This window comes from Chlorocebus sabaeus, chromosome 11, assembly GCF_047675955.1.
Source record: "Chlorocebus sabaeus isolate Y175 chromosome 11, mChlSab1.0.hap1, whole genome shotgun sequence".
Classification (NCBI taxonomy): Eukaryota; Metazoa; Chordata; class Mammalia; order Primates; family Cercopithecidae; genus Chlorocebus; species Chlorocebus sabaeus.
Genome location: NC_132914.1, coordinates 32,721,284 through 32,743,874, shown reverse-complemented (window position 1 = coordinate 32,743,874; position 22,591 = coordinate 32,721,284). Strand labels below are relative to the sequence as shown.

Here is a 22,591-nt window from a genome sequence, read left to right as displayed (position 1 = left end):
ATTTTTTGTTTCACTATGTTGGCCAGGCTGGTCCTGAACTCCTGACCTCAGGTGATTTGCCCGCCTCAGCCTCCCAAACTGCTGAGATTACCGGCGTGAGCCACCGTGCCCGACCAGAACTATCTTAATAACTTCATCTTTATTTTTGTCCCAATCTAAATCAGTGCAATACCATAACCATCTATTAAACACCTGCTATGGTGGGAAGGAAGAGAATGCCGTATACCTCATGGGACACTTAGTTAATGAAAACTCCTTTTCCCTGAAGGGGGTTTTAGTCTTGCTTGAATGTATGCAGAAGTTATCTCAACCAGGGAAAAAGCACAGAACATTGTGACTTTTTTGCTCAAAGCTCTCTGGAAGTTTCCATCTCACTCAGAGCAAAAGCCAAAGTCCTAATAATCTAGAAGCTGCTACATCATGTGGCCCCCTCTGGTCTCACCTACTAGCTCAGTCCCTCCAGTCACAGGGTCTCCATATTGTGTCTTTTCAATGAGGCTTTATCTGACCACTCTATTGAAAATCATAACCCTCTTCCACTTCACATGCTATCTCCCTATTCCCAGGGATTTTCCCCCCCCATAGCATTTTGGACGATCTAACATGCTATCTACTTTTCATTCATTTTGTTTATCATCTCTCTTCCCCCACAAAACGTAGGCTCCACGAATATGGACCTTCTGTTGTGTTTGTTCTCTGCTGTATTCTAAACACCCAAATCTGACATTGAATTATTATTGTAGGAATGAATGAATGAACCATTAGTTATGTTTACGCAATGACCTATCTGCTCACAGCATTACTTTGAAATCCATTTTTCAAATTTCTGAATCACACTGGCATCACAAATTTAAATACATCTTAAGATTTTTTCGCTTGGCATTGATTAATGATGACTAAAATCTCATTGGTCTAGAGTTTTCTTCATTGCTTTTTCCTGAGAAGACTTACTGTGACCATTATCTAAAAATGTAATTGTTTTGAGACCCTGGTCTAAATTTTAGCAAGTAATTGTTTGTATTGTCCCAAGCACTTCAACATGATTTACAAAAATATATTACTTATTTTGCCACAATGAAAAATAGCAGTTGATTATAAAACATGACTGGAAATAACTACAGTAATTAAGGTAGACGACCTGAGAATGCTCTTAAGAAAGGGTTCTACTTCTAAATTATTGTAAAATATTAACAAACTGAGGCTGGGTGCAGTGGTACACACCTGTAATCCCAGCACCTTTGGAGGCCGAGGCAGGTAAATGGCTTGAGTCCAACAGTTTGAGACGAGCCTGTGCAACATTGTGAGACACTGTCTCTACAAAAAATACAAAAAAATTAGCTGGGCATGGTGACTCACATCTGTAGTCCCAGCTACTCAGGAGGCTGAGGCAGGAGGATCACTTGAGCCTGGGAAGTCAAGGCTGCAATGAGCTGAGATCACACCACTGCACTCCAGCCTGGGCAAGACAGTGAGACCCTGTCTCAAAAAAAAACAAAACAAAAATAATTGACAAACTGAGATCTTCTGTTGTTGAGATCACTAGATCATAATCTGCAAGATAATAGTTTTCATTTATTTGTTTGTTTGTTTGAGATGGAGTCTTGTTCTGTCACCCAGGCTGGAGTGCAGTATTGCGATCTTGGCTCTCTGCAGCCTCTGCCCTCTGGGCTCAAGCCATCCTCCCAACTCAGCCTTTTTTTTTTTTTTGAGACAGAATGAGACTCTCGCCCAGGCTGGAATATAATGGAGTGATCTCGGCTCACTGCAACCTCTGCCTCCCAGGTTCAAGAGATTCTCCTGCCTCAGCCTCCCAAGTAGCTGGGATTACAGGCACACACCACCACATCTAGCTAATTTTTGTATTTTTAGTTGAGACGGGGTTTCACCTCGTTGGCCAGGCTGGTCTTGAACTCTTGACCTCAAGTGATCTACCCGTCTTGGCCTCCCAAAATGCTGGGATTACAGGCGCGAGCCACCATTAGTTTTTAGTGCCAACATTAATTAAGATCTGGTATGACTTTTAAAAATTATCTATGGAGGCCAGGCGCCCTGGCTCACGCCTGTAATCCCAGCACTTTAGAAGGCTGAGGCGGGTGGATCACAAGGTCAGAGGCTTGAGACCAGCCTGACCAACATAGTGAAACCCCGTCTCTACTAAAGACACAAAAAATTAGCCAGCATGGTGGCACACATCTGTAATCCCAGCTACTTGGGAGGCTGAGGCAGGAGAATCACTTGAACCCAGGAGGTGGTAGTTGCAGTGAGCCAAGATCACATCACTGCACTCCAGTCTGGGCAACAGGACGAGACTCTGTCTCAAAAAAAAAAAAAAAAAAAAAAAAATTATCTATCTATGGAGCCAATAATTCAAAAGCTATTTATAATTGGTTTGGAGCACATTATATTTTTTCTTTTATTTTTCCTCTCTCTCTCTAATGGTCAATTTTCCTTCCTATATTTTCTTGAGATTTGGAGCTTAAAGAATCTAAGCACACCAACCTTAGCAAAAAGAAAGCCAGTTTGTGATTTAAAGGACAAAAAAAAAAAATGGTCATGCGTGCCAAAGAGATAATCTGCAAGATAATAGTATCTCCAGCTCAACAAAAGAAGTCATGTACAAGATTAAACTCATCCTGTTTCCATCCAGTAACCTCACACAAGGTCAACTTCAAAATATCCCCTAAAACCATCTACAAAGTAGCAATCAGTAAGGCTTATCAACAGGGCCCATCCTTCTTACAATATAAACCTCTTTCAATTTCAAAAATTGATGACTAAGAGCTCTTCAATAGTGGCATTTGATTCCACATTACTCTGCAGTATGCAAGAGAAAAACAAAGACCCATCATTCTGAACCTTCTATTATAGACCCACGCCAAACTGCAACAAAACATTCTTAAGGAAATTGCTACTATTATTGTACACATATTGTTATTGTTCCCATAAATGTAAATAGGTTATCATTTTCAATTCTAAATTTAAAGACAGAAACACAGCAGTTAAATATTACATTTTAGAGTACGCTTTTTCTCCTTAAAATGTTGGAAAACAGTAAAGATATATAATCAAAAGAAGAACTAAAAGTCACCCAGAAGTTAGACATCAATCCCTCAAAAAAAATCCTTTTTAAATATTCTATTTACAAATGTGTAAAGTTGGCATAAAAACTGCAAACAGAATAAAATAAATAGACATAATAAGAGAAAACTTTTAAAAGAAACTTTAAGCAGTCCTCAAGAATAGAAAATTAAATGCACTCAAATTTAACATATATCTCTGTCTAATGCAGTTAAGTTTTTGATATTTTCTGGTTTTCAGAAAGGATTTAATGTTTTCATTTTCAGAAAGTAGAAACAACACATTTTAAAAGACTATACAATCAAGGTTTATATATTAGCTCATAACTTCCCAGTTTTTTGTTTTGTTTTGTTTTGAGACAGAGTCTTGCTCTGTCGCCCAAGCTGGAGTGAAGTAGCACGATCTCAGCTCAATGCAACCTCCACCTCCTGGGTTCAAGCGATTCTCATGCCTCAGTCTCCCGAGTAGCTGGGATTACAGGCGCATGCCAGCAGGCCCAGCTAATTCTGTATTTTTAATAGAGATGGGGTTTCGCCATGTTGGTCAGGCTGGTCTCAAACTCCTGGCCTTGTATGATTCGTCCGCCTTGGCTTCCCTAAGTGCTGGGATTACAGGCATGAGCCACTGTGCCTGGAACCAGATTTTCTTACTAAACACTTCTACGCCCATAGGGTCATTTAGTCCTCAAGTTGGAAATATAGAAGAGGGGTTCTTCACCCTGGCTGCATCTCTAAGGGAAGAGGGATTCACATGCTGAAGCCAGGCTCCACTTCCAAGGAGTGATTTAACTCTCCCGGAGTGGCGTCCAGGCAGCAGTAGTTTTATAAATCACCCAGGTGATTCTAACATACAGTCTGTATTGAAGGTCACTGGTTCCCACCCACCTCTTCTCAGAGAAGACCTCAGGAAGATATCCAGGCTCTGCTCAAACATTTCTAATGTTGAGACACAATACCTCATTAGAAAAATCTGATAAGCAATATATTATGTTACAGAATGGTCATTATTTCAAATATGAATGGTCATTTTTATATAGCATGGTAACCCATCACTTCCCCTAACAACTACAACAGAGTTCGCAGATCTTGGCACTTGTCCTCTTCTTAAAAATCACATTCCCCAGTCTCCACATGACTGGCTCCTTGTCATCATTCAGGTCTGGGCTCAAGTCTCACCTCCTGGGGAAGACTGCCTGATCACGCTTTCCCCAGCCAGTCTGTCTCTTCCCTCATGGCACCTCTCACAACTGAAATATGTGTGGATGTTCGTTCATTGACTCTCTTCCCAGTCTGAAACATAAGCTCCACCCGGGCAGCTCCATCGGGTCTGTCTTGTTTAACGCTGTATCTCCAGCAAGTGGAACCACGCCCGACACAGTAGCCACTCAATACAAATTTTTGAATGAATAAATGAAACAGATGAAGAGGTAATGGGCAATCTAAAGCAAAAAGAAAGTATCGGAGTGGTATATAATGTAAATACAGTCATCCCTCATTCTTGGTGAGGGAATGGGTGTTCCAGGACCCCCTGTAGATATCAAAATCCACAGATGCTCAAGTCCCTGAGATAAAATAGTGTAGTATTTGCATGTAACCTACACACATCCTCCAGTATACATTAAATCATCTCCAGATTACTTATAATACCTAATACGATGTAAATGCCATGGAAATAGCTGTTATACTGAATTATTCAGGGAACAATGACCAACAAAAGCCTGTATACGTTTAGTACAGATGCAATTTTTTTCCAAATATTTTCAATCCAAGGTTCATTGAATCCAAGGATGCAGAATCCAAGGATGCTGAACCCACAGATTCTGGGGACTGACTAGTTGACAATGCAGATTATAAAATGTTGGACTAAGCAGGCCAGTGCGATGGCTCATGCCTATAATCCCAGCACTTTGGGAGGCCAAGGCGAGCAGATCACCTGAGGTCAGGAGTTCGCAACCAGCCTGACCAACATGGAGAAACCCTGTCTCTGTTAAAAATACAAAATCAGCCAGGCGTGGTTGTAATCCCAGCATGCCTGTAATCCCAGCTACTCAGGAGCCTGAGACAGAAGAATTGCTTGAAACTGGGAGGTGGAGGTTGCAGTGAGCTGAGATCATGCCATTGCACTCCAGTCTGGGCAACAAGAGCAAAACACAGTCTATTAAAAAAAAAAAAAAAAAAAAAAAAAACAAAACATATATATATACACACACACACACACACACAGGGCTAAGCATAAATGACAAAATATAAAATCATGTGCATGTACATGTGCCCAGGTGTGTGTGAAAAGGAAGATTCTGGAGGCTGTAGACCTCCCTCAACGCAACCATGTAGCTTCAAAATGCATAGTTGCACTGAAAGCTCTCCAAATTTAGAGATACCCTCATCTTAAAGCTTTATATTACCCATTAGTTTTCTTCTGAAAATAAAGCAAAAACATAAATCAAAATAAAGTTTTGAGACATTCTGAAAACATTCCAAATGTTTACAGTCATCAAATAGTGTGAAATGCCAAACATTAAAGCAGAAAAATCTAACCAAGTCAGAAACACCGTGCTCTGGTGGTGGGAAAAGGAGTATAAAAAACATAAACTTATGAAATTATTTGGAACACCTGGAATGATAAAATCAAAGAAATCTGAATAAGAAGGAACCTTAGAGATCATTCTAGATATACCCTTCCCAAGGATAACCCCCCATAGAGTATTCTCAGCAAGTGGCTCACTAGCTTCTCCCTTTTGGTGACAGGGAATTCATTACTTCCTAAGAAGTCTGCCTCATTCCATTACTTTACAACTATCCTTGTCAGAAACTGACTTATTTTGATCCAAAATCTGGCTCCCAGTGACTCACAGGGCCTTGTTCTCCTCTCTGAAACCAAGTACAAATGCGTCAATGAAAACAAACCTAACATATCAGTTCTACAACATGATAGGTGAGATCAGAAAATATGAATCCAGAAGAAAAGTGAGTGTGGACCAAGTGTTCAAAGACAAAGGGAACTATGAAGTGGTTAAAAAATATATATATATAGAAGGTCAGGCACAGTAGTTCACACCTACAATCCCAACACTTTGGGAGGCTGAGGTGGGAGAATCACTTGAGCCCAGAAGTTCGAGACCAGCCTGAGCAACATAGCAAAACCTCATCTCTGCAAATAATAATTTCTAAAAATTAGTTGGGCCACCTGAGCCTCCAGTAAAAATAAAATCAGGTGGGGGAAAAAAAAAAAAAAAAAGCCAGTATGGTGGTGTGCACCCGTGGTCCCAGCTACTCTGGAGGCTGAGGTGGGAGGATCACTTGAACCTGTGAGGTCGAGGTCACAGTGAGCCGTAATCGCACCACTGCAATTCAGCCAGGGCGAGAGAATGAGACTCCATCTCAAAATTATATATGTGTATATATATATATATATATATAGAGAGAGAGGGACATAGCACAAGTGCTAAAATAAGGTGGATTATCTTGGCTAGAACTGAGTGACCAGAGTGGAAAAAGAAAGGAGAAAAAATACGTAAAACAGATGATGGAAGATGCCTGAAGCCTAGGTGAAAATTACTGCAACTAGGCAAAACTATTCTGTACTTTGGAAAAATATTGAATGAATTTGAAATGTAAAGGACAGGTAGTAAATAAGCAGAACAGATAGCTCTAAAACACAGCCATCTCAGAGATTTAGAGCTGGTAAAAAAAAAAATCATAGAGATTATGTATTGCAACACCTTAATTTTATAGACATAATTAAATCCCAAGAGGAAAAGGTATCAATTTCCATTTTCATATTCCCCTCCATTGTAATAAGAACACCTTCACTGAACATTTTCCTCTTTTGTACCCCTTTCTCCCCACCTCCTGCACAGCATGCTGAATCTGAGATGTTGTATAAGATCCTAACTATTTCAAAACTCAGCTTTCAGAGGGCAAAGAAGGGATAACGTAATAAAGCCCAACTGCCTGAATCATCCTGGCTTGCCACCAAGACCCAGAATGGACAGGATGTGGTCACACTACAGGACTGGCTCTTGCTGGCCATGGAAACCAGCCAGGTATTCTGCTGATACACGTATCTCCATCAGCAGCCAACAAGACAAGGAATCAAAATCACTGCTAATTCACCCACAAAACTGTCCATCTTTTCCCCTGGTACCATTGCATGCGTCTGCTATAGGGCAACCAAATTCCATCAGTTTCTTTAACGCAAACCTACACCTTTTTCTCTTTCACTTACCATCCATGCTACCCTCAGGGTACCATTTGCACCACTTTCCCACATCCCCAGGGTCACCCAAACTCTAAGCTTCTCTGGTTTTCTTCCCTAATCAGTCTCATTTTCTTCGCACTTCACCAGTGCTTTAAAAATGCAGGCTTGTCTCAGAAATACCTGCCTTTTGAAAGGACATACTACTAAATTTAAAACACCAGGCTGCAAGATCCTGTTTTTATACAAACAAAGGAAGAAAACAGCAAAAAAAAAAAGAAAAGAAAAGAAAAGAAAAGAAAAAAAAAACACCACACACACAAAAACCCTGACTATATGTTTAAAGACATTTAAAACAAGTACAGAAGAATACTCAGCAAAGTGTTAACAACACAGACAGAACTGTGGGAGAAGAAGGGAAAACTATTAATTTATATATGCTTTTCTCTAGCTTGGAGTACTGCAATAAAAACTGTCATGATTACACAATTGTAATTCTTAAAAAGCAAACTCTTGAAATGAAAAATGGAAAAGGCTGGGTGCAATGGCTCATGCCTGTAATCCCAGCACTTTGGGAGGCCGAGGAGGGAGAATTGCTTGAGGCCAGGAGTTCAAGATCAGCCTGGTCAACATATTGAGACTCCCCTACCTCCCACACCCCTCACCAAAAGAAAAGAGGAAAAAAAAAACCACTTAAATTAAAAATGCTAACACATCTTCAGTAAAGATTAAATAAGATTAATAAAGATTAGTCAGTGAGCAGTGAGGACTGTTGCTCCCAGCCCCCATAACCCTAAAGGGTGAGTAGAGACTGCCTTCTTAGACCTCACTGTCCCCAGCCAGCTTCTTTGCCCATTGTTTGTTTTCATTTTTCCTAATTTAGAAAGCAATCAAACTAACTGGTGAAAACATTATTAAATTGTTTATATCCCATACTCTAGAAATTAGGCTTCTATAAAATAACAACCAATTGTACAAATTAATTTTTTTTATTAAATTGAAAGCTAGCCTGTAATCCTAGCACTTTGGGAGGCCAAGACAGGTGGATTGTTTTACCTCGAGAGTTCTAGACCAACCTGGCCCACATGGCAAAACCCCGTGTCTACAAAAAAAAAATACAAAAATTAGTCAGGCATGGTGGTGTGTGCCTGTAGTCCCAGTTACTTGGTGGCTGAGGCATGAGGACTGCTTGAGCCCAGAAGGTCAAGACTGCAGTAAGCCACAATCACACCACTGCACTCCAGCCTGGGTGTCAAAATGAGACCCCATTTCAAAAAAAGAAAAAAAAAGAAAGTTGAGTATCTGAATCTATCATGCAATGTGTGCTTCCCCAGCAAAGAAAACATGAATTAAAAGGACTTATGTGGCTGGGCACGGTGGCTCACGTCTGTAATCCCCACACTTTATGAGGGCAAGGCAGGCAGATCGCTCGAGCTCAGGAATTTGAGATTAGCCTGGGCAACATGGTGAAATCCTCTGTCTGCTAAAAGTACAAAAATTAGGCTGGTCGCAGTGGCTCACGCCTATAATCCCAGTACTTTCGGAGGCCGAGGTGGGTGGATCACGAGGTCAGAAGATCGAGACCACTCTGGCCAACAAGGTAAAACCCCATCTCTACTAAAAAAATACAAAAACTAGCCGGGCGTGGTGGTGGCTGAGGCAGGAGAGTCACTTGAACCCGGGAGGCAGAGGTTGCAATGAGCCGAGATTGTGCCACTGTGCTCCAGCCTAGGCAACAGAGCGAGACTGTCTCAAGAAAAAAAAAAAAAAATTATTCAGGCATGGTGGCAGGCACCTGTAGTCCCAGCTACTCAGAAGGCTGAGGCAGGAGAATCACTTGAACCTGAAAGGTGGAGGTTGCAGTGAGCTGAGATAAGGCCACTGCACTTCAGCCTGAGTGATAGAGCAAGATTCCCTCTCAAAAACAAAAAATTTATCCAAGCGTGGTGGTATGCTCCTGTAGTACCAGTTACTTGGGAGGCTGAGGCAGGAGAATCGCTTGAACTCAGGAGGCGAAGGTTGCAGTGAGCTGAGATCATGCCACTGCACTCCAGCCTGGGAAACAGAGTGAGACTCAGTCTCAAAAAAAAAAAAAAAAAAAAAAATAGGCATGGTGGCATGGGTCTGCAGTCCCAGCTCCTTGGGAGGCTAAGGTGGGAGGATCACTTGAGCCAGGATGGTCGAGGTTGCAGTGAGCTGTGACAGCACCACCGCACTCCAGCATGGGTGACAGAGAGAGACCCTGTGTCAAAAACAACAAAAATTCATGTAACTTGAGCATCAGTTTCACCCTCTAAAACTGCTCTGCCCCATAATACCTTCCTTTGTAAATAGAACCACCTCCTATCCAGCCTGAGAAGATTCTCAACTCCACTGTCTTCCTCACTTTCCACATATAGTAACATCCTATGCCTGTTCCACCCTACCTCCCAAATAGCTCTTAGATGTGCCCCCTCCTCACGATCCCTACTGCCACTGCCTATCCCACTGCACAGCCTCAATCCACCCATTATGACCATCACCATAACCTTCTATATTGCGTTTGCAGATTAGGCAGAGATGTTTCACACTCTAAGGCAGTACGACGCAGTGAAAAAAAAGTGGGCTTCTTCCAAGTTTCATCACTTGGTCTTGTGGCCCTGGGAAGAGACCTAAAGCTCTCTAAGACTCAGTTTCCTCTTCCGTATAATGCAAGCAACACTTACCTTGTGTAAGGATTGCTGCATGAATTAGAGGCAAGGCTTGTAAAGAACCTAGTTCTAAATGGAGCCTTGTACATTAAGTCAATGCTTTATTATTTTTATTATCTTCTTATCAGTAAAAATGAGTAGTAAGCCCTCTGAATTGTTTTGAAGACTGGTAAAATTAAACACAGTGACTGTTTCATTTATTTTCAATGGCTCCACATCCCCAAGACAAAGACAAAATGTGGCGATGGCCCTTTCCCAATTGCATCTCCTGCCACTTGACTTTACATGCATTCTCCTTTAGTATAATGAATTATTTAATACTAAGACTATGAAGCCCTTCATGCCCTCCTCTCCTCAAAGCCATAATTACAGGTGGAATCTTATGTGTGGGCAAGTCCTTTATGTATATTTCAACATGCAAGTAATTAATTACCTTATTTTCAAATTTGGAAAGCAATATCCATGAGTACAAGTATATTTAAGGGGATGATAGGGCAAAATATTTGCAAGCAAAAAGTTCTGAAGAAATCTTCAAGCCATTGCTGTCATACATACTCACATAAACATGGGGAATGTGATACAAGATGATAAATTCTTGCTAAGTTATATCTGAGAAATAACTTTGCCAGAGACGAAATCTTGATTTGAAATAAAAAGAACGGGACAGGCACAGTTGCCTGTAATCCCAGCACTTTGAGAGGCTGAAGCAGGTGGATCACCTGAGGTCGGGAGTTCAAGATCAACCTAACCAACATGGAGAAACCCCGTCTCTACTAAAAATACAAAATTGGCCAGGCGTGGTGGCACATGCCTGTAATCCCAGCTACTCAGGAGGCTGAAGCAGGAGAATCACTTGAACCTGGGAGGTAGAAGTTGCAGTGAGCCGATATCACACCATTGCACTCTAGCCTGAGCAACAAGAGTGAAACTCCATCTCAAAGAAAAAAAAAAAAAGGAAGGGGTAGTGCAAGTTAGAGCAACTGGGTCCAGAAAAAAAGAGATGTGACTGAAAGCGATGATGTTTGTTTGTTGAGGTTGTTTGTAAACAGTTTCCAAAAGCATATCTTAATGTATTTTAGATTTTAAGATTAATTTGATGATAAATGTAAATATATTTTCTTTAAAAACATTGAGACCATCCTGGCTAACACAGTGAAACCCCATCTCTACTTAAAATACAAAAAATTAGCCGGGCGTGGTGGCAGGCGCCTGTAGTCCCAGCTGCTTGGGAGGCTGAGGCAGGAGAATGGTGTGAACCCGGGAGGTGGAGCTTGCAGTGAGCCGAGACTGTGCCACTGCACTCCAGCCTGGGTGAAAGTGCGAGACTCCATCTCAAAAATAAAATAAAATAAAATAAAAAAATAACAACAATGAGAGAAGTTAAAAATCATAGTTCAGGTCAATTAAGTATTAACTTTCTCTTTATGTTTATTTATAGATTGGAAAAGAAATCTGGGGTTTTTCTTGCCATATGATTTCGTGATTTAGAACTTAAAGATATAAAAGAAACTAACAAATCTTTCTAAGCATCTGAAAGGAAAACAATTCTGCTTAAAGATGAATCTAGGTAATTAAATGGCATTCATCAGGTCACCAATGTGACAAGCTCTAAAACTGTATAAGTACCTATTTTTGTGTTGAATGATTTAACTATAACCCTGAAAAAGCATAGAGTTGGCTACAAAAGGAAAAGCTGCCCAATGTCCAGAAAGTGCTTCTTCAGCAGCTGGTAACCATCCTTGGTGTCAGGGTTGACAAAATGAGCAAGAAAATGGGTTGAAGCTCATTAGTGCATAGTTTACGGTATCCAAGCTGCAAAACTTTTCTAAAGCTGTCTCACAGATACATTTCCTTTTTAAAATGCCACCAGTAATGCTGAATCATTCCTTTCTAAAGGGGTTCTTTTTCAACTTTACAACATTTTAAATTTCAACCATTTTTAAGTTCAAAAACACTCTTAAGATCTAGGGTATTTTTATATATGTATATTTTTAGTTTTCAGGTTATTTTGGAGCTATGACTCTTCTTCAAACACTATTCTGGCCTGGGTGACAGGCTCACAGTGCTGATTTACGTACATCCCAAACATATAATCAGCCAGGCCCTGAGCATAACTGGGTGTGGGTGACCCTCACTCAGGTCACTGAAGAGCAAGTGTTACTTGTGAAATCACAAAACCAGACGCAAGTATTCCAGTGGATATAGCTGCTCTGTCCAGCTGCCCAAAGAATCATGAAAAGGAGAACATTCTGATGATGTCAGAAGTCATCCTTTTTTCAAATCCTTAGTATTTTTCTTTCAAGTGTGTTCTTTTGTGAGCTGAATTACAGTAGTCCATGCAGAGCACTAAACAACATCAGGCCAGGTCAAAAAACAATTGAGTTAAGAGAAGAAATAACTAGGAAAAAAATGTAATGAATTTCATCATCTTGATTTTGTACATCTTCAGGCAACACTGCCCACTTGCATTATTGTCACAGCAGTACCTAGCCTGGGAAGGAAGGTAGCAACATTGGTGGGTACTGACTCTGGAAAACAAAATGACCTGCAAAGACTGAGCCATGTTGCTAGATTGCAAATGACTAATGTCCAACTTGGACTTAATACAGCAGTTTTCTGTTGACATTCCCATAAACTGGTTCAATTATTTTTAAATAAATCATATTTGTTCAAAGATCCCAGAAATAAGCCAGATTTATTTTATGCTTGGCTTTATAGATACAATGCAACATCATTTACTATATACACCTGATAATGAGCAAAACTTCCGTTTGAAAAATCAAAACACTCACAAAATATATTTTTCAAAACTGACTTCTATATAATATTAGTGTTGGAACACCTCAGTTTGCACAATTATTTTGGATTTACTTTTCATACAAGAAATATTACTTGAAATCGATTTAACTAATTTAAGTTATATTTCCAACTAAAGTATATTCCATGTTTAAAGAATAAAAATAATAGGCCTCACTATCAAATAATCAACTATAATAATTATTTTATTACCTAAAATACATTTTTATATAACTGTATAAACCAGTTTTTTAGGAATCTTGAATTTCACTTATGCTAAATGCAACTGAAAATAAATATATTAAAAGAATCATTTAGTAAAAATAATGCTGATAAATTTTTATTAACCTCCTGCTATACAGAACAAAATACACATTAAAATATTTATAGAAAAAATTTTAGCTGGTATTTGCATCATTCTGTATTAAGAAACCGCAGTTACATTATTCCTAAAAAACATTTTTTTCACATTTTTCTAATTACTGCTGGTGAAACTAATACAGGTAGTTTTATTAACATCTGTCACTTCCTATACATCCTAACTTTCTTAGTATTTCTCTAACACTAACCAATATTGACTACTGAACGCTTGACAAAAGTGTGCCTTCTGGTACAAACTGATTCTTTCATAAAATATTTCATGCCCACCATGTGCTAGCTTTTGTGTTAAAGACTTTGGATGCAAAGCTCACAGTGTAGCAACACAATTGCATTAAGGTTTGCTATGCAAGGTAAGTGCAATGACAGAAATATCCCTAGAAGGATTGTTTAAATCAAGCAGGAGAGTCAGTAACAGGTACATTTCATTAAATTAAGTCCATCTCCTTTATCAAGAAGGTGATGGCTTACCACTTTGTGGTTTGCACTTCCCTGTCTTGGCAAAGCAGTGTTGATAGGTATAGACAACATCAAAACATCTCTGAGAATTACAGTCATCATCCTGCTTCCTCACTTCATGAGGTTTAGCATCACTGCATTTAAATATGTCAGCCTAATCTAAGTTGGAAAATATAAACAACTCCAGCTGTTGTTAAGACCAGACAGGTACATGGTAAGTAAAACATGAACTAGAAATGTACAGCCTGACACACACAAAAATTAGATTCCTAGCTGGGATTTTTAATCATAGGTGGTACATTTATTTTTTGGTAGGCAGGCATCCAAATAAAGTAAGACATATCTAAAAGTATAAATGCTTACCATATTACACACTAAATTGGAAGGCAAGTTGATTCATTATGTCATAAATCACATTTTTTTTAACTGTAACAGCATAAAATAAGACCCCTCCCAAGAAAAACCAAACTCATAAGAAATAGATTTTTGATATTATATGCCAAACAATAATTAACATTTAAATGTCAATATGCACCTAAAAATAAGGACTTGACGCACAGAAAAGGAGTGTATATTACATTTAAATTTATAAGTGGCTACTTGCTACCCATAGTGCCTCAAGAATCAGGTAAAACAGACCGAGTTCCTTAAACAATATGTATGTTCTTAAGAGTGCTTGATAGAAAATCAAAGCACGTTCATTGTTTTCTCCCATACATCCGACAGGCTTTAAAAGAGGCCAAATACAAAAAAACTGAAGACAGACATTATACATCACCCATTTGTGATATTCTGGTTTTATAAATATATCGTTTCAACCAGAAGAGCCTCATTTGAAATGCAACACTACCCACGTATTTCATATACACCACTCTTTCAGACTATTTGTAGGTGAGTTCAATTTTTTCTAGTCAGGGTGACCTCATAAGACTTGGGCATGGCCCAGCCTCCTCCGAGGTGAAATCAAGGCAATGGGATCACCCAGCAAAGTTGTTTTTCTCCTGCAGCCCAATGACAAGAATGACTAAAGCCAAGCAGAATGAAGATTGCCTAGCCTTTGTCAAATGGGATTGGTGAGGAGCTCCCTCTCTCACCAAGGAGCGGTTACATCTAGAGAAAAGCTGAGGTACCACACAGTCTACATCCTGAAATTGTGGGTCCTCAGGCACAAACCTCATCACTTCTGTGGACTATGAAATTGTCGCTGAAACCTGGGTTTGAGATAACAGCGGTTTTCAGAAGTTTGATTTATACATTCCAACCCACTTGAATGTCGCCTTAGAGTGCTGAGACTTGAAGACTCTTACGAATCTCCCTCCCCCGCAGGCCAAACAGCCATTGCCTCCCAAATTCCAGCTTATATATTCATTTCTTTGGCAATTTTTCTCTTGGGGGAGAAAACAATGGACTCTTTCAATCTTCTCTTATCAACAAAGGGCCCTAGAAGAAACAGCCCTTTCAATCACCTCCTTCATGACTTCTTGATCATGATGAGTGGGCCTTGCCGGTGGGGGGAGTGCGGGCCAGGAAGGGGAGAGGTGACAGGCAACTCACCTCTTTGAGCTGCTCCAGCTCCTGTTTGAGGCTGTCGTACTCAGCCTCCAGCTCGTCATACTGCTGTTTGAGGGTCAGCTTCTCCTCCAGCACCACCAGCCCATACTCGGCAGCCTGGATCTTCTCGTGGGTGGTCTCCGTGAGCTCCTTGGTCAGCCTCTCTATCTCAGTCTTATAATGGTCCACCGTCTGCAATACCTCTTCTGCGGCCATAGCCCCGGTGGATGGAAGCAAGAGGGGGTGACGGGGTCGGGGAGATGGATGCAAAGCTGGCGGGGAAAGGGAGAAGGAAATGGGAAGGGAGGGGTGGAAATGGAAAAGAAAGTACGCTGGATGAATGAGCAGCGCGATACCCCGCCGGCTCTGGTGGCAGCGGCAGCTACACCGCCCGAGAAACTGACGAGAAATGCAACATGGAGAACAGGGCAGAGGGTCAGGGGCGAGGCGGCAGAGGCCGCCGCATGTGTCCTCGGGGCCGGCCCCTGCGTGCGGTCAGCAGCCGTGCGGCATGGCCAGGGCTGCGGCGGCCGGGGGCGGCGAGGGGCTCCAGATTCTGCTTATTCAGAGACGCCCGGCCGCCATGTCTCCCGGGCCGCGTCACTGCAGTCTCGCCCTGGGTCTGGCGCGCTCCGGCTCGCTAGCTCGTTCCACCTGCTCCCTCTGGCCCTGCAGCAGCCGGTGCGGAATGATGCAGTCTCGGGGCCGGCTCCCTCCCTTCCCGCGTGGCGGCGGCTCCGAGCAGGGGGCGGGGAGCGGATGGAGTCAGCGCGGGGGGAGGAGGGAAGGACCAGACGGAAACATCCCGAGGCGCCTCCCGCCGGGCGCGCGGGGCCACCGCCCGCTGCACCGCGAGGCGCGCCAAGCGGAGGCGCAGGCGACGGGCCCGGGACTGGGAAGCGGTGGGGCTCGCGCGGCGGGGGAGCCTCCTCCCTGTCCGGCTCGCGGGGGCGGGAACTCCTCCTAGGGCTTTGTCCCGGTGGCGGTAGAAGACCCTGAGAGCGGCGTGGGCGCCCGGGCTCTTTTGCTACGTAGAGGGCCGAAGCTCAGAAAACTGCCTGGAACGCTTTCTCCCGAGAAAAGCAAACAAAACTATCGCGGTCGCGGCCCGCCCATCCTTCTAGTCCCCTGGGCACGCAGAAGGCTCTCTGGGCCACCTGCCCCCAAAAGAACGCTGGGTTTCCAAAGCCTTCAAGACACACCCCCAAGGCGCCTTCGTCCGTCGTCCCCCTCTCTCCCTGCCTCTCCCGAGTCTGGCCTGGGCCATCTAACACTCTCACCAAATAACCTTATCATCCTCTCAGGATAGTCCGCTAAATATTGCTCGCTCTCGCCCAGCGTATCACAAGAGCGCTATCCGCTCAGAAAAAAAATCTCCATAATACATGCACCCAGGAAACCTCTCCAGGTACTGTATATCTTGCCCCAATAGTTTCCACCAAAGCACCTTGCTCTGTGTCTTCAATAAAGGAAAACTGCATGAAATGCCCTATATAAGATACCAGCGATGCCCTACAATAAGCATTTTTTAAGCACTAAGAGCTAAGAGTTCTTGAGACCCGTGCCAAGCATTCTTCTAAGTATGTAACATGCGTTCTCTCCAATCCTAACAATGCTTTGAGGTAGGAGCCATTATCCGCAGTTTACAGGGGGTGAAAGAAAGGCAAAGGGAGATGGGGTGATTTGCCCAAAGTCAGGCAACTCTGGAATCTTAACTCTAGAGCATTAAACGGGATTCATCATGTTGGCTTCAGGTTCACTCATTACTCATACAAACCCAGCAACTAAATATTACATGCTTGTAAGATAATCACATTCATCTACATAAAGAGTGATGATGAACGGTTACAAAAGGAGGTGAAAGCAAAGTAAGAGTGGAGGAAATGAAAGAGCGGAGAAGGGTGGAGAATCAAGAGGAAAGAATGCAATAGAAGAGAAAAGAAGCGATTTCTGTGTCGCGGGAGGCTGTGAGACCCGCAGATCGGTGGGTCTTTCCAGTTCCTTCCCTCTCTTCTTCTGCATGGCACCTCTTCCGGAACTGTTTCTCCGTGGCCAGGTGTTCAATACACATGCGTTTTCTAAGTTAGAAAGCAGGACTCAACTCTCTCATCATTGTGTACCTGGTTAAGAAAAAAAAAAAAAAAAAAAAAGACAATTGTTGACCGGGCACAGTGGCTCAAGCCTATAATCCCAGCACTTTGGGAGGCTGAAGCAGGTGGATCATTTGAGGTCAGGAGTTCAAGATTAGCCTGGCCCGCATGGTGAAACTCCGTCTCTACAAAAAATACAAAAATTAGCCAGGCGTGGTGGTGCACACCTGTTGTCCAAGCTACTTGGGAGGCTGAGGCAGGAGAATTGCTTAAACCCAGGAGATAGAGGGTGCAGTGAGCCGAGATGGCGCCACTACATTCCAGCCTGGGCAACAGAGACTCCATTTCAAAAAAAAAAAAAAAAGACACTTGTTGATGGCGTGGGAGGAAAAGCAAATGACAGTGCCCTTCCAAAACTTCCACTAACAGGCTGTCTGGATGTGTTTTAAATTGCTTCATAAACCAGACAAGGTTCCTTCTAAACGCCAGTGATCACAACAGCATATTCTCATGTGATTGTCTGATCTGAAAATAAAACAAAAGAATATTCTCTTGTGATTGTCTGATCTAAAAATAAATAAATAAAAGGAGAAAACACTCCAAATGTGCAGCTACCATAAATTCCAGCTTTGTAGAGAAGCGGATGATAATGACTACAACATCCAACCTATGTTTCCTTATCTCACACTCCAGGTGGGAAGCCCCTTCTGTGTGCTCCTGTGGCATCTGACCTCTGACACGTTGATGAATGATGATGAACTGCTGAAGAGAAAAGAGATGGAACCTGCAACTGCAGGTTGCTAACCTGCCTTTCCAGGAAGCCCCTGACCATTCCTCACTGTATGAACTGTAAGCATAGTCCTTCCAAAGGGATCTTAAGACTTGGACTAGATTGCCTGCGCTTCCCTCTCCTTTGGATCAGACTAAGAACAGAGTTTGCCTCTGTGACTTACCTTTTTTCTAAATTTCCATTGTGGCCCAGCCCCTATGCTCTATCCTGCCCCATTTTTCTGATTGATACACTTTTGTCACTTGTCACTTTTGTCTGATTTCAGGCATGTCTTGCACACTCTCACACTTTAGGATGTTGCTTAGTTGAACTTTGATCCTTAAATGTTGGTATTTAATGTAAAGAAGATAAACTCATTTTGTGTTTTTTTGGGTTTTTTTTTGTTTTTTTGTTTGTTTGTTTGTTTGTTTGTTTCTGAGACAGGGTCTCCGTCACTTAGGCTGGAGTGCAGTAGCGTGATCATGACTCCCTGCAGCCTCAACCTCCTGGGCTCAAGCGATCCTTCCACCTCAGCCTCCTGAGTAGCTGGGACTACAGATGTGTGCCACCATACTCAGCTAATATTTTAAATTTTTGTAGAGATGGGGTCTGCCTATGTTGCCCAGGCTGGTCTCGAACTCCTGGGATCAAGGGATCCTCCCACCCCAGCCTCCCAAAGTTCTGGGATTACAGATGTGAGCCACCATGCCCAGCCAAATTTATTTCCTATATACCATGCTGTTCCAGTGCGGCATTTCCCTCTTTTTTCGTATATGCCATATGTATTGCATGTATATCAATGACAGGAATATAAAAAATAATTTCTTAAAGCATTCTTAGGCTGGGTGTGGTAGCTCATACTGGTAATCCTAGCACTTTGGGAGGCTGAGGCAGGAGGTCACCTGAGGCCAGGAGTTCAAGACCAGCCTGGGCAACATAGAGAGACTTCATGGCTACAAAAAACTAAAAAATATTAGCTGGGCATGGTAGTACATGCCTGTGGTCCCCACTACTTAGGAGGCAGAGACAGGATGATGGCTTGAACCCAAGAGATTAAGGCTGCAATGAACTGATTGTGCCACTGTGCTCTAACCTGGTGACAAAGCAAGACTCATCAAAAGAAAAAAAAAAAAAAAGCACAAGCTACTCTACTTGGGTCAGATCCAACTTTGCCACTTACTAGCTGTGTGTTTCTCAGTTGCCTCGTATCCAAAAAGGAGATAATAATATAATCTAATTATGAGATTGTCGTGAATAGAATAGTATCACACACCTAATAAGCATTTTATATGTGCTTTTTAAAAGTTTTAAAAGAAAAACAAGGATAAAATGTAGGTTAAAAAAAGAAAAAAATGATAATCAGTGGAGATCTCTCTGAAGAAGTGATATTCATTTTATTATCTAACGAACAAAAAGGAGTTGGATATATAAAATGTGGGGGAGAAGCTTTTCAGGAAAAGGAAATAACACGTGTAAAAGCCAAAGGCAGAAAAGAGCTTGTTGAGTGCAAAGAATAAAAATCAGGGAGGCTGCTGGGTGCAGTGGCTCATGCCTGTAGTCCCAGTACTCTGGGAGGCAAAGGTGAGAGGATTATGTGAGCTCAGGAGTTCGAGACCAGCCTGGGCAACATACCGAGACCCCCCATCTCTACTAAAAAAAAAAAAAAAATTAATCAATCGAGCATGATGGTGCATACCTGTAGTCCCAGCTACTTAGGAGGCTGAGGTGGGACAATCCCATGAGCCTGGCAGTCAAGGCTGCAGTGAGCCGTGATTGTGCCACTGCACTCCAGCCTGGGTGACAGAGCAAGACCCTGTCTCAAAAACAAACCAAAAAAAAAAAAAAAAAAAAAAAAATCAAAGAGGCTGAGGGTTAATAAGCTCAAGGGAAATGACCTAAGACTATATCAAGAAGTCAGGCAACATCAGAGAGATAGGCAGGGATTATACTTGCCTTGCAAGTCAGAATGAAGAATTTGGGTTTTATTCTCAGGGCAGTGGGCAGCCTTTGATGATTCTTTAGTCAGGAAATGAAATAGTTATATTTGTATTTTAAGAATGTCGGCTGGACGCAGTGGCTCACGCCTGTAATCCCAGAGCACTTTGGGAGGCTGAGGCAGGCTGATTGCTTGATCCAGGAGTTCAAGACCAACCTGGACAACATGGTGAAACCCCATCTCTCAAAAAAATTTTTTTAAGTTAAAATTTTTCTACTGCACACACAAAAAAGTTGGAAGTTATCAAAAGATCGAAGTAGGGTCCCTAGTTAGGAAGCTATTGCAGTTGTCCAGGAAAAAGAAAATCATGGCCTAGACTGAGGTGATAGCAGCTGGGAAAAGAAGTACATGGATTTATATTGAGGAAGGAGTGAAATGGGAGGGTAGAATTCTTAAGACCTTGTTGAGGATTGAATGTGGGATAGGGAGAAAAAAGGAATGATAAATAAATTCTAATTTTCTGACTTGGGAAGATGGGCTGCCATTTAGTTAGCTGGAACAGTTTCAAGAATTCTCTTTTGAACATATTAGACTTAAGACACTTTTGAAACATTTGTGAGTTTGGTTTGGTTTTTTTGAGATAGAGTCTCCTTCTGTTGCCCAGGCTGGAGTGCAGTGGCGCGATCTCGGCTCACTATAACCTCCACCTCACGGGTTCAAGCAATTTTCCTGCCTCACCCTCCCAAGTAGCTGGGACTATAGGCATGTGCCACCACACCCAGCTAATTTTTGTATTCTTAATAGAGACGTGGTTTCACCATGTTGGCCAGGCTGGTCTCGAACTCCTGACCTCAGGTGATCTGCCCGCCTTGGCCTCCCAAAGTGCTGGGATTACAGGCGTGAGCCACCGTGCCCAGCCACTTTTGAGACATTTGAATAGAAATATTAAGTCAACAATTTGATGTAAGACCAAAATTAAGAAAAGACTTCTTGGGAGGTATGATGACTTTGCTTTGAAAATCATTAGCGTTAGATGGCATTGAAATCCATGGAAAACAGATGGGATTATCTAGGGAAAGATGTAAGTAAAGAAAACAAAGGGGTCTAGGATCTAGCCCTGAGGTACCCCTATAAACCTTGAGTTGGAGAGGAAAAGCCTGCAAAGAGAGTTGAGAGGGACTGGGTGCAGGGGAAATCAGGAGGGAAACATTTGAAAGGTAACAAAAGAGAAGTGTGTATAAGGAGCTAGGGAATAAGGACCAAGTCAGTGCCAACAAGAGGTCACAGCGAAGTACTATAAGGACACACAATGTCACTGGACTTGGCAACATGGAAGTGGGTGCTCTTGAAAAGGTTCATTTGTGTGGAACAGAGAAGGCAGATACCATGTTGTAGTGGATTGCAGCATGAATAGAAATTTAAGATGTGTGCTGGGCGTGGTGGCTCATACCTGCAATCCCAGAACTTTGGGAGGACAAGGCAGGTGGATCACCTGAGGTCAAGAGTTCGAGATGAGCCTGGCCAACATGGTGAAACCCCCTCTCTACTAAAAATACAAAAATTAGCTAGGTGTGATGGCGCACACCTGTAGTCCTAGCTGCTCGGGAGGCTGAGGCAGGAGAATTGCTTGAACCTGGGAGGCGGTGGTTGCAGAGAGCCGAGATCATGCCACTGCACTCCTGCCTGGGCAACAGAGCAAGACTCCATCTCAAAAAATGTAAGATGTGGAGACAGCCTAATCAGACAACTCCATGTCCCCAGAAATGACGGCAGGGAGAACACACAATGAGAAGGTGGATCTGTGGGGCACTGGGGTGCTCTGCTGTGCATGGCTGGTGGGAAATATGCCCTTCGAGAGCGCATCATATACTGAGATCTCCAGATGCACCCTCAAGGGAGACGTGTGGCTTCTACAGCAGTGCCTTCTGGCGCCAGGACTTCATCTCCAAGCTGCTTGGATACCAGCTCTCTCAGTGGCTGCCCTTGTCCACTTTAATCACCTGTACCCTTTAGCTGTCATCCTCCTATCCCATCCCCATCCTCCACCCCATTACCCCAGTCCTCAGGAACTACTAAACTATTTTTGGTCTCTGTAGCTTTCCCTAATCTTGATATTTCATATAAATAACATCACATAATATGTAGTCTTTTGTGACTGGCTTCTTTCTTACCATAATGTTTTCAAAATATATCTGTATTGTAGCATGTGTCATACTACTTTCCTTTTTTTTTTTCTTTTTTTGAGACAGAGTTTCGCTATTGTTGCCCAGGCTGGAATGCAGTGGCGTGATCTCGGCTCACTGCAACCTCCACCTCCCAGGTTCAAGGGATTCTCCTACCTCAGCCTCCCGAGTAGCTGGGATTACAGGCATGCGCCACTATGCCTGGCTAATTTTTTTTTTTTTTTTTTTTGAGACGGAGTCTCACTCTGTCACCCAGGCTGTAGTGCAGTGGCGGGATCTCGGCTCACTGCAAGCTCTACCTCCCGGGTTCATGCCGTTCTCCTGCCTCAGCCTCCGGAGTAGCTGGGACTACAGGTGTGCACCCGCCACCATGCCTGGCTAATTTTTTTTTGTATTTTTAGTAGAGACTAAAATGTTAGCCAGGATGGTCTCGATCTCCTGACCTCGTGATCCGCCCACCTCGG

At 42.6% G+C, this 22,591-nt stretch overlaps 1 protein-coding gene across 13 annotated transcripts in view; it reads right to left on the bottom strand.

Annotated features, from left to right (window-relative positions):
• The window catches only part of BICD1 (BICD cargo adaptor 1), a 276,025-nt gene extending 259,375 nt beyond the window's left edge, over positions 1-16,650 (bottom strand). For 3 of the 13 annotated variants that reach the window (XM_037990150.2, XM_007968120.3, XM_073020610.1), the window contains exon 1: positions 15,153-16,139. In XM_037990150.2, coding sequence (XP_037846078.1) covers positions 15,153-15,365 — 213 coding nt within the window. In that variant the 5' untranslated portion in view covers positions 15,366-16,139. Of the gene's footprint in view, positions 1-13,872; positions 14,025-15,148 lie in introns of those variants that run through there. The other 10 variants (XR_005237827.2, XR_005237828.2, XM_073020614.1 and 7 more) reach the window with 9 other exon arrangements.
• Between the last annotated feature and the right edge of the window lie 5,941 nt (positions 16,651-22,591).